This window comes from Eurytemora carolleeae, unplaced genomic scaffold, assembly GCF_000591075.1.
Source record: "Eurytemora carolleeae unplaced genomic scaffold, Eaff_2.0 scaffold1161, whole genome shotgun sequence".
NCBI classification, from domain to species: Eukaryota; Metazoa; Arthropoda; class Copepoda; order Calanoida; family Temoridae; genus Eurytemora; species Eurytemora carolleeae.
The window spans coordinates 1-12,549 of NW_019397337.1; the positions used below are offsets into that span (position 1 = coordinate 1).

At 32.7% G+C, this 12,549-nt stretch overlaps 2 protein-coding genes across 12 annotated transcripts in view; both read right to left on the minus strand.

The window, feature by feature from the left end:
• Positions 1-454: 454 nt before the first annotated feature.
• Positions 455-6,577, minus strand: LOC111713599 (uncharacterized; the record flags this gene model as incomplete). Its single annotated transcript, XM_023488492.1, has 4 exons — positions 6,232-6,577; positions 2,712-2,981; positions 2,217-2,266; positions 455-547 (listed from the first exon to the last, which is right to left on the minus strand). Coding segments are annotated over exons 1-4 (425 nt in total), but the record flags the coding sequence as incomplete, so codon positions are not given.
• A 5,552-nt stretch (positions 6,578-12,129) lies between these two features.
• The window catches only part of LOC111713598 (sodium-independent sulfate anion transporter), a 35,138-nt gene continuing 34,718 nt past the window's right edge, over positions 12,130-12,549 (minus strand). For 8 of the 11 annotated variants that reach the window (XM_023488487.1, XM_023488480.1, XM_023488484.1 and 5 more), the window contains one exon: positions 12,148-12,298. The gene's annotated coding sequence lies outside the window, so the exon portion shown is untranslated. Of the gene's footprint in view, positions 12,299-12,549 lie in introns of all 11 variants that reach the window. The other 3 variants (XM_023488483.1, XM_023488482.1, XM_023488481.1) reach the window with 3 other exon arrangements.

Sequence of the window (12,549 nt, forward strand, 5' to 3'; positions counted from 1 at the left end):
TAGTATCATCCTTTTAGGTTTTGTATCTTTGTAAATAATAAACTGTAAGAAAAACCGACTCGTTGAATATTAATAATATGAGTAGTTGCCTTGATCTATTTTTCTTTCATATGTAATAGTATATTTTATCGATTTCTTGACTTTTTTAAACCTTTATCAATGATGTATCATTACTCATATTTCGACATCTACCTTAGCAGGGATAGGGTTTATCCCCCTCCATCCTCTTATGTCCTTAAGTGAAAAATGTCTTTATTGAATTGACAATCTTAAAATAATTCGCCTTATTTTAAAGTTTATATTTGTCTTAACCTTCAATTTACTATATTTTGGTGCTAAAACGCCTTTACAGAAATATAAATATAATAACATAACATGAAAAAAGGGAGTGTATGTTTTCCTAATTTGACACAATCTTATATAAAAACATGAAAAATTCCATAAAAAATGAAACCTGTAAGATTTAGTGCAGTGAGTCTTGTAAGATGTTTTGCATTCTTGAGAGTAGCTTGTCTCCTGTTTATTTTGGTACGCTGTCTCACAATACCTAGAAACAGAACAGTACAGTACAGTACAGTACAGTTCAGTACACAGTTCAGTACATGGTACAGTACAGTACAGTACAGTACAGTACAGTACAGAAAAGTACATCAATAGAGTTCAGGACAGTTAAGTATCCAACAAAATAAAAGTTCTGAGTACATATGGTACAGTAGAGTACATGGCATACAGTATAAGTAAACAAATTAATACATCATCCCCCTCCTATCAATATAGTAACTAACCTATTTTACACCAATATTATTATTATCTATTTTGTACTATTTTAGGGTTAGGTTATATACTTTTCAAATTATTAAATTTCTGTACAAAACAGTCGAATTTAATTATGGAAACCATAAATTATTATTTGCACTTTCTCACGTTATATTTGTTTGGAAAAAAGCAACAACATTGCCAAACATGACTTCGTTTCTAAATTTACGCGGAAGTTAATTTATCTCCGGTAAGCATAACCGGAACTGTATTTTATGATTTGTGCACAATTATAACCTGCAAAACCTAAAAGGTTGAAAAAGATAGATTTTGCAAATTGATTTAATCAAAATAATAAGCAGTGTATATTGCAAATAAGAATCCATATGTTTAAAGCTTCAATATTTATATATGCAATAAAAAATATTGGATTTCTCTGTACGTGCGTAGCCCTAAGTTAGGGTTTTTTAAGGATCAGAATTGTATTTGAGAAAAAGTATAAAAATTTGCAAACCAGAAAGAGAGCATTGTGTTTATTTTAAGATTAAAAATCGGAGATAATTCGGAATGATATGAGACGCTCTGCTCTGTGAATGCATATTACACTTTTGTGCGTCCTCAATTGTGTTTTTTGCGTCCAGAAATGTGCATTCTCAATTACACTCTACGTAATGTCACATTTTCATCTAACAAAATTTGAAGGAGCAACGGAGCATAATTTAACTTAGTAGCATCATTTGTCAAATGTTGATGAATGATAAATTTGATCTAACAAAATTTGACGAATGATGCGACGTAGATGAATTTCGCTTCGGTGATTCAGCAAACTTTGTTAGTTGAAAATGTGACATTACTTAGAGTGTAATTGAGAATGCACATTTGTGGACGCATTATCGAAAAGACACAATTGAGGACGCACAAAAGTGTAATATGCATTCACTTTGAAAATTTTACGTTTCAAGCATCCTCGTTCTACGTACTCATTTTCAGTGCTACCATATACATCAATATTACGTTCTAATATAAGATAACTGGACTATACGGCCGGGGGAGGGGGGTGGTGGGGACGAGATGGACTTAGACCACCCTTTTCTCTTATGATGGGTAGTGAGAGGGGAATGGGGGATTCAACTATAACCCCCCCCCCCTTCCCTCAAACTCAATAAGTTCCTGTACACGCCCTAAATTCAAGGTTTATAATTTCTAAGCAATCATGACAAAAAATTCTTTGATTTTCTTCAAAATGTTGTAAACTTCCAATGCAACCCATACAACTGCCGAATATAAAGACGACATTTAATGAATCTTACGTGTTTTTTGAGTTGCTTGAAAGCAAACAGCCTCATGTTCACTGGACTATTAAAATTCATAATTTGACACTGACAATCGTCTTCATATAATACAGTTTTATGAGTCTCACTGTTCGAATATATTTTCGAAAAATTTAAAGCCTGTTTTACCTTTCGTAGTGTGTTTTACATTTTTTCTTGTATCTCGTGTCATACTGGGTCTAGATTAGATTTTAATTAAATTAAACGTAAGAAAAGTGGTTGAACAAGTATAAGCAGTTCAACCTGCAGAAAAATGGTTGAACTATGTCTAAGCGTTTTAAGGGAAAGAGAAGTGGTTGAACCGCGTCAGCAAAAGAGAAGTAATTGAACTAAGTTTTAGCGGTTCAAGATGAAAAGAAGTGCCTGAGCGACATCTAAGCAATTCAAGCTAAAAAGAAGGGGTTGAACTAGGTCTATGTTTTTCGAGCTGAAGAGTAGTGGTTAAGTGATTTAATTTGAAGAGAAGTGGTTGAACTATGTTTACGCAGTTCAAGCATGTCTCGCTTTTCACTAAATGTGGTCCTTGATGTATTTAAAAACCAGGGTCCATCCTAGTTAAACCTAAACCTAATTAATAGTAATTAATTTTTCTCAAAATTTGACATTTTTCTTCAAAAATCTTCCCTCATAATGAGTCTCGTATTTTGTATGACACTTGGGCACAGGCTTATAGGAGGGGGCTTGGTAGGAGGGGGCGTGGTAGGATGGGGCCTCGTAGGAAGGGGTGGCATAGGAGGTTGGGGCGTCGTAGGATGTCACAACTGCATGTGGGGAAGGAGAATCGTATGATGATTGGTGAGTTGAGGGTTGGGATTGGGATTGATGATCATGAGAATGAGCATGATCTCCGTCTCCCAAGATTATTGGGATCAAGAAAAAGAAAACCAGAATCCCCTAAAACAGTTTACTAAATTATTAAAGTCATTTTATATTTATATATACAGGGTATCCCACGATACATGACACTATGTCACTATGAAGGTCGTCTTTCATCTTTAAAATAAATTGCAATATTTGCATTCACATATTTTTTGAAGTAGAATTTTAGGATTAATAATAATAATAATAATCCTAGTCTTGGCATTTCCAAAATGTGGTCTGCCTTTTTTGGCTTTTAATGTCACCTGAGATATGACGAATTTCCTTAAGATTTCGACAATTTTGGTTTTATTTAATAAAAATAAAACATGAATGAAATTGGTAATATTAAAAGCACAAAAAAGCAAACCACAAAATGCCAGGATTATGGTGATTTTGCGTTCATTGTTTCAAGAATCATAAATGTTAAAATAGGTCCTTAATTTGTCACAAATAAATTCAAATTTCAAAGATGACCGTCAAGTCGTCTAGCTAGAACTATGATGATAATCATAAATGTTAAAATAGGTCCTTAATTTGTCACAAATAAATTCAAATATCAAAGATGACCGTCAAGTCGTCTAGCTAGAACTATGATGAGAATTTTGCGGCCATGTTTCGTAATACACACTGTATCAAATTCTTATTCTTTATGGAAGGTTAAGATTAAAATATGCCCTCTGGGTTATATTTTCTACGAATGATGAAAATGTTTAAAAACATTAAGAGTTTCTGAAAACCAAGGAGATATTGAATAGAAGAAGGGGGCGATAGGGTTTCCGTACACTTTGCTGTGACGTTTTTGGACTGCTGGAGAACTAGTTTTCGCACGTAACAACAATAATAAAGATTGTAAACAATAACACAAATAATAAACAGACACCTGGCATCTCTGGCGTATTTATAAAGTGGGGGGGGGGGGGCAGGATATCCTTGAATTTGATTGAAAATGTCGCTGTGATAAGTTTCTTTTCGTATAAAACTAAAATCCTTAACTTTTTCAATCTTTTTTAAAAGATTTAATACTACTTTCACAGTTTACTAACTCATGTTTGTTTATCATTGGATTGGCTGCCTTTGTTATTGTTGTTACGTGCAAAAACTAGTTCTTCAGGAATCCAAAAACGTCACAGCAAAGTGTAGGAAACCCTATCACCCCCTCCTTCTATTCAATATCTCCTTGCTGAAAAGTATGTTTGTTACGTGCAAAAACTAGTTCTTCAGGAATCCAAAAACGTCACAGCAAAGTGTAGGAAACCCTATCACCCCCTCCTTCTATTCAATATCTCCTTGCTGAAAAGTATGTTCGTTGATTTGAATCTCAAGAAAAATACATCATGAACCCTTGGGCCATTATGTGTGTTTGCAAAAAAAATTGTACTGCAGTTTCTGGTATGAATGCAAACATTGGTTTTGCTAATATTTCTTCAACTAATGGCAATCATCAGATGTTTTAATAACGACATTTTTCTTTATATCCTGCTTTTATTGTTTAAATTAAATATTTTAAATGTATAAAATATATATTAAATATTAAATTTAATAATTAGATAAAAAAATTTGATTGAAACGTAACAAGTTTATATCGTTAAAGGGACTTTAAAGGAGAAATGAAAAGGGGTTAGGATAAAACCTGAGAATCTCAGGTTTTGAACGATACTGATGTTCCTGTCTCGAAAAATTGACATAAAACTGTGTCAAAATTATACGAAAATCTAAACAGCAAATACGCATAAAATCTGAAAACGATTATATCCCACAGAAACCTGAGAATCTCATGTTTGCTCCCATTATAATTTTCTGATTTTTATTTTGCATTTTTAATAGATATAACCGATAATATTATTGATAAGTCCGTATTACGTCACAAGAACTTCCACCAATAAGAGTTAAGTTTACTGGTCACGCGATACTGACAGAAATTACATGACCATTATACTACACTGCCATTGACTAAAGTTATGTTGACGTAATACGGACTATATGTAATAATATTATCAATAATATCAATTAAAAATGCGAAATAAAAATTAGAGATATTATAACAGGAGCAAGCCTGAGTTTATCAAGTTTCTGTGGGATATCGTCGTTTTCAGATTGGTTTCGTATTTGTGGAATATGATCCGTTTTATACTTCAACTTTCATAGAAAATTGCACAAATATGAACTATCGTATAAATGTGACACAGTTTTATATCAATTTATCGAGACAGAAACATCAGAAAGATGTCATTATATGTATCGTTCAACGCCTGTGATTCTCAGGTTTCACCCTATACCCCCTTTCATTTTTCCTTTACAGTTCCTTTAAGTAACTTAACTATGAATTTACTAAAAAATAGACAAGATATTTTTGAACAATCTGCAGTTGAACTGCAGGTCGACTTTTTAAAGGTTCACATCTAATCAGAGAGAGAAGCATTCGGTTTCTTTTATTTAAAATCAAACGTGTTTTCATAATTAACTTAACAGTATTTAAACTTACGGATTTGTTTATTTTATACCTTTTTATTCAAAACGTATATGCCAACAAAAAATAGCTAAGAGAAAAGGCTATAAAATTATGTATAAGGGGTCAAATTGTGGTCGAAAGTCATAGTTTTCTGAAATATTGACAGAACTGTTAAATCCACGTGATAGGCCATTGATTTTACCTCCATTTATATACGTTTTTGTAGCTTAGACATCTACACTTTTCGTTCATGAGAAGTAATTAGCAAAATTCTCAAAAAAAATTGTGCAGAAGAGCTTGCAATCTTTGGATCACTGTGAGAAATCATCTGAACGGTATCAAATTGGCTTAAGTTTACAAAAACGTCGGAAACTGCACGTCGACAGAAACGTCGGAAAGAAAAGACCGACAGCGAACTTTTTTAGTCAGTCTTCTCTTCAGTTTATGTTCACCTGCTCCCTTTTTTTGCCAAAACATTAAGTATATATCGTTTATGGACTAAATTCAACCCCCAGAGCGGTCTAATCACAGAGTTTTAGTTCGTCACTATAAAGTCTTATCTTTAGTGGGTTACCCCGTATACAGTCAAAACAATGAATATAACTTTCATTTTCAATTTTTTATTTCCACCACGCTTTCAAAGAACATGGAAAAAAAGAGAACCTATGAAATAACACCCTTCACTTTGGTAACTTGTAAACTATGTAATTTGAAAAAAAGGTTGATAGAAATCAAAACTTAAATAGAAAAATTGACTTCATCGTGTTGATATAAATGGCCGACGACTGTACATTTTTCATCGATATCTATAAAATAAAAAGTATCCCAACCTACCCATCTATCCATCCCTGTCGAATAGTGCTGTTGAACTGATATATTGATATATCCCGACTTCTCTGATATATAAAACAAATATCATTGTCTCTACGTGTGCTCCGGCCTATAACAGGAAAATGTCAACATAACACTGCAGTAAAAAAGTTCCCAATCATTCTGTTCTGGTATTATTTCTCGATGCTAACGGAATATACAGAGTTTATGAAGGAGAACATGACAAAATAATCTTGAAGATTCCGCTGTACAAAATGTTAGGTTTATTAAGGTATATCAGAATATACAGGGTGTCCCACATCATACTGGATTTGGATCGTGTATACAGGGTGTCCCACATCATACTGGATTTGGATCGTGTATACAGGGTGTCCCACATCATACTGGATTTGGATCGTGTATACAGGGTGTCCCACATCATACAGGATTTGGATCGTGTATACAGGGTGTCCCACATCATACTGGATTTGGATCGTGTATTAGCATTAAATTGAGATTTCCGGGACTACTCAGAAAATCTAAAAAGAATGAATCATTTAAAAAAAATTGTATATATTGCAATTTTAGCAATATATATATTGCTAAAATAAAAAATTTACAATGAAATAATATGAACCATTATTATGCCAGAAACAATAATACTTCAGAAACGACTGAACCGAATTTAATAATTTTATTCTTGCATTCATGATTCATGGTTTCCCATGCACGGAAACTGTAACCTTGTTTTTATATTCACAAATTATTTATCATTTTAAAGGGACAGTTCGCCAAAAATGAAAGAGGGTGCAGGCTTATGAAATCCTAGAAACAGGAATAAATGATTTTAAAAGTATATCTGATCATAAAAATAGAAAATCTTATGAAATATCAGCTATATACGATTGCGTCGAAAATTTATCGATGATTATTGGATGTAATTTATCTGAATGAATTGTTTGGAATTAAATTGAATTTTAACGATCCGAGTTGAATGTTGCAACTTTTTGAATTTGTATGGACGCTACATTCTCCAGTATGAGTCGTTTTTGACATTTTTCTCCTTATAGACGCAACAGATAGAACTAAGATTAGTAGCCGTTAGCCTATACCCCCTTTCATTTTTCGCGAACACTCCCTTCAAGACAGAAACCTTGTAGACATTGGGAAACATTTTATTTCCCAAATCCTAATTTTTTTCTTTCCAGTAATTGGAATTTTAATTGATCTTTCAGTAAGATAGCCGTCCGATTAAAAATGGTAACAATTAAAGAGAGAATATTCAGACACTTTTCTTAAATATTTTTAAGACATAAAAGCTACGATACATGGGAATTGAGAGACAACATGAATATTATCTTTGATTTCCTATGATTGATAAATGACATTTAGTCAGGGGACATTAGTTCCAACACTAACACTTGACCCATTTCTAACACTGAGAGTTAGAAATGGGCACAAATTGAAAAACTGGGTTTTTAGGATCCCGTGCCATATCCAGAGTAAAAGTCGATAGTAAAAACTATAACCAACATTTTAGTAAACATCCCGAGGACAACAATTCCCAATTTTAAACTTTCTATTTAAATCAAATTCATAACAGTTCTTTTTATATTGTCTCTCTTGACCGTTTTCAATTTTTCGAACATATCCTGCATTTGAAACATTGTCGCGTTTTCGAGACAAAACCCACTTTCACATTTTTGAGTATAATCCACAATTCAAAACAAAACTCACTTTCATAACTTACAAAAATAAATCACTGAAAATAAAAATTATCTTATGAAGACTAAATTAACTACTTAATTATTTCTAGATTTAAAGATATATACTCTTGAAAAAGATAACTTTTCAAATTTGGCCAATTTCTAACACTCAGTGTTAGAAATGGGTCAAGTGTTGGTTTTGGAAATAATATTCCCCTGTAAAGAGATTTTAAAGTCTAATTCACTTTCCAAAATGTGGTCTTCTAATGACGGAGATATTAAAGATTTGTTGATTTTTAATCAATTGGAATCTGGACAAATTTCCTAATATTTCTGTCAATTTTAAAGTTAAACCATTGGTAGACCACATTTTAGAAATCCCGAGACTGTTATTTTTTCGGTGCTAAATAATCTCGCGTGGAACAAAGACGATATAGAAGTCGTCCTTTAATTACTATGTTTATCGGGACACCATGTATCTTCTATATGGATTTCAGATTAAAGGGGATAAGGGTGGGCCGTTGGTAATCATGTCACGCTTTTAAAATGTCACTTAAAATTTGTCGACAGCCTGCTTAAAAAGTAAATATATCTTTAACAATCGGAGCATCAAACATTTAAAAACATTTTAATTCTATAAACTATTTCCTTTGTTATTCCTTTAGCAGATTGAATACCCTTTTACAGGTTAGATTGAAATTTGAACATTACACGGATATATCGGGGTTCATTCAAATTAATATCAGTTGTATTGTTTCCTGTTATTATAAATATTGATAAATATTATTATTGCAACATTGACATTTGGCTTTAAAGTGCATTGGACAATGTTAACCAGACATGTCCAGAAATGTAAAAAACAATCAGAGCTGGGAACTATACAATGGTGGATATCGAGATCCATGCTTGATCCTGTCTTTTCCTTGATATCGAGACTAACCTAATCTTGTATTTATATCCTAAAAAGTGTATAAAATTCAACCAATCAGAGTCATGTATCAGAAACCGGGAAATTTAAAATGTTGTGCTTCTTTTGGCTATACAGAAAACTCTCTAATTTTGAAAAACCGGATTTTGATTTTTTTCCAACATCCAAAAATGAGTGGATTTTAAGCAAGAAATTAAAAGTGTCCACATTGGAAATTCGGATTAAGCAATCGGGATTAAAGGTATCCCATTCTAAAGTTCCCAGCTCTGGAGTATTTAGTTTTCATTGGAAATACACCGAATTTAAAAAAAAAAATTCTAGAAAAGAATTCCTTAAAATTAAGAACTTAAAGAATTGATCTCTTCCTTACAGGGAGGCAGTAGGGATGCAAATAATATGGGCGGGGATATTACATTGCCAAGACTTAAAGGGAGTGACCGGCTATGTAATGGTAGTTAACTGAGTATGCAGTATTGTGGACAAATTCTTTAGGATTCATTTGAGACAAATAAAACTATTCTAAAATGTATATTTTCTAAGTTTGATCGCAAAGTCGATTTTCAAAATAATCTTTTTTGGTGGACACGTTTTGAAAATCGTTTTTTTTAATTATTGATTAACGACGACTGCAGATTTTCTGGAATTTTATTAAGAAGACGACATATAAAAAATTTGTAGAACAAATTAATAGAAAATAAGAAATTTAATATAATGATGAAAATAAAAACAATTCATTCTAACATTGATTTATTGACAAATTTCTTTTGAGAAAACATCTAATTTGTTTACTGTATAAATGTTACTTTATTTTTCGTCGCAGTTATTTAATAATTAAAAAATAAAACAATTCTTAAAACATATCCACGCAAAAAGATGATTTTGAAAGTCAGCTTTGCGATTAAAATCAGTTTCTTCGTAGAAACGTTTAATATGTCTCAAATGAATCTTGAAGAATTTGTCTACAATACTGCATACTCAGTTTAACTACATGCATAGCACTTTAACAAGACCTTATTGGGTCCTAAAGCATCACGAGCATAGCGAGGGATGCTACGGTACCCAACCAGATCGAGGGAAACCAAGGCAATGTAATATTCCCTCCTATATTTATTACATCCAACTGTTTCCTCACGTGAATGAAGAAATATATATTTTTTTTCAACTTTTAAACAAAGGAAATGAGTTTTTGTCACAAACTCAAATTGTCTAATCCCTATATCTTTACAATCTGATGATGTAAACCTTTATATAAATAAATTATATAAATATTTAAAACTTAAGATTATTTTGACCAACAGAATTCATATTTTGAAATATCTAAGGTCTACGACCATAGATAAAGATAGATTGCGCATAAGACGACATTTTTCATCTTGAAAGATATAAATGTAGAGAGATATTTCAAAGATATTCCTATTATATAAATTAACTATAGGTCGGTTGTGAACATTGGCTGTTCTTATGTCATTTAGTACTTGTGGTGTACATGAGTTCTGTAAAAAGAAATTTAAATTAGTTTAGTCCTTCTCCAGTTCTTGTCAATATAAAATATTGCTCAGTGAAATAATTTGATATTCTCAAAATAAAATTCACTCCTGAGTGGTTTAATAATTATGAAATCCATTAAAACACCAAACCACCCTGCTTATCATTGAAGTACACTTTGACCCCTAAGTTCGCGGACTGTACAATTCTTGGTGATTTTGCTTACATAAGCTATCTATGTTTATTTATTTATCTATGTCTACGACATTGGGTAGCAAAGATATTGAGATTAGAAAAGTAGAGTTTGTAAGAAAAACTCAGTTTCTTTATAAAAATCAACATTATATACAAATGTGCAAAAACGAATAGTTCTGTGAATAAATCTGACGCAAAGAAAAGTTAGTGATGATAAACCTTCAAAAGCTAATCGTTTTGAGAAAAAAACGAATAGTTTTGTGAAAAAATCTTCAAAAACAAATAGTTCCGTGGATAAATTTTCCAAAGGCCTTTTTCCTAGCGGCAACTTCCCAAGGGTATTGTTTCGCTACTTAGCGATTTCCCTAAAGACCTAATATATATATCGTGTGGTATTTTTCAAGACCGGATCGCAAGACTTCCTTCTCTCAACGCTCTTCATAACAAAAGGATGATAATAAGGTTCCGAACGTTTATTTCTCTGAGTCTTCAATCTAAATAAGTTTAATAAACCCACAGAAAAAGCTTTGAGTGATAAATCATACGAATACAACAAATAATCCACTCAGGCATTAAAAAACTGTGGCGAGGAACCAACAAACATATATAAATATCAATCATACTATAATCAACCGATAATCATACGTATATATATAAGAAATAATTACCACAGTGATCCTAGAATTCTGTACACGGTTAATACTTGCAACACAAATAAACATATACTGATATAAAACTAGTCACTCCCACGCGAGAAATCTTGCGCCTGCGTAGTCCGTCTGTAAACAGCTTCCAAACTAGTTTTTCACAATACGTTCTGTACAGATCCGCAGGGAGAACTCAGAAACTCACAGGGGCATCAACTAGACTTTATACACGGAGCATGGCTCGCGTAACAGGTATTTTCCCAAGTGGCAACTTCCCAAATGTGCAATTTCCCAACCGGCAACTGATCCCAAATGACAATTTCCCAAGTGGCAACTTCCCCATGAAGGAAAAGCGGCAACTTCCCAAATGTATATTTTTCCAAGTATAAACAATGTCCCTAACTAATTTACTATGTTTTCTTTAAAGCAAGTAATAACCGCAGCGCTCGCCCCTTAGCCCAACCTAGACGCAGCGCTCGACCCCCCATTGTATCCAGTGGCGCTTCAGACGCCAAACCACACCTTAAATAATGTACTATATTTTCTTTAAAACAAGCAATAGCTGCAGCGCTCGGCCCCCTAGCCTTTCCTAGCCTCAGAAGGCTTAACCTAGCCGTAAAAAATAATAAGGATCGTTTAATACAATTTTACCCTTTGAAGAAAGGGTGTAGGGTGGGGAAGTTGCCACTTGGGAGATTGTCATCTGGGAAGTTGCCGTTTGGGAAATTGCACATTTGGGACGTTGTCACTTGGGAAATTGTCACTTGGAAAGTTGCCCTTAGGAAAGTACTTAACACAGCATAAAAACGAAAAGTTTTGTGAATAAATCTTCAATAAAGAATAGTTCCGTGGATAAATTTGCATAAGCGAATAGTTTCGAGATCAACTGTGCATACACGAATACCTAGTAGCTAAAACTGAACAAGTTTACCAAGTTTACAGGATAAATAAAAGATTTTAATACTGTATCAAGCCAGGATAATTTTCACAAGCCCCACATATATTTTCACATCAAAAGAATTTTACATTGCGTGTTTTTTCTTGGTAATCACAGGATTTGTATATAATTTATCTAATTGTTTACAACAACTAATACAGGTAGTGTCAAATAAAAGTGCGATTTGCGGCACCTAGTGCAAAAATTTACCTTTTTATGTGAAACTCTCATGTTTTTTAAATAACTTTTCCTTAAAAATCAGACCAGAACTAAAAATTGCGATTTTTCTTATTAAAATTTTGCGAATTTTCTGTGATTCTTTTATTCAATCTTTAAACCGTTTTAGATTTCGATAGAAATAATTTTTGTACACGTTTTTGCTTTTCTGAACTTTTGATTTTAACAGAAAGAGGTGTGCGGATTTTATTTTTGGCCATTGGAGTA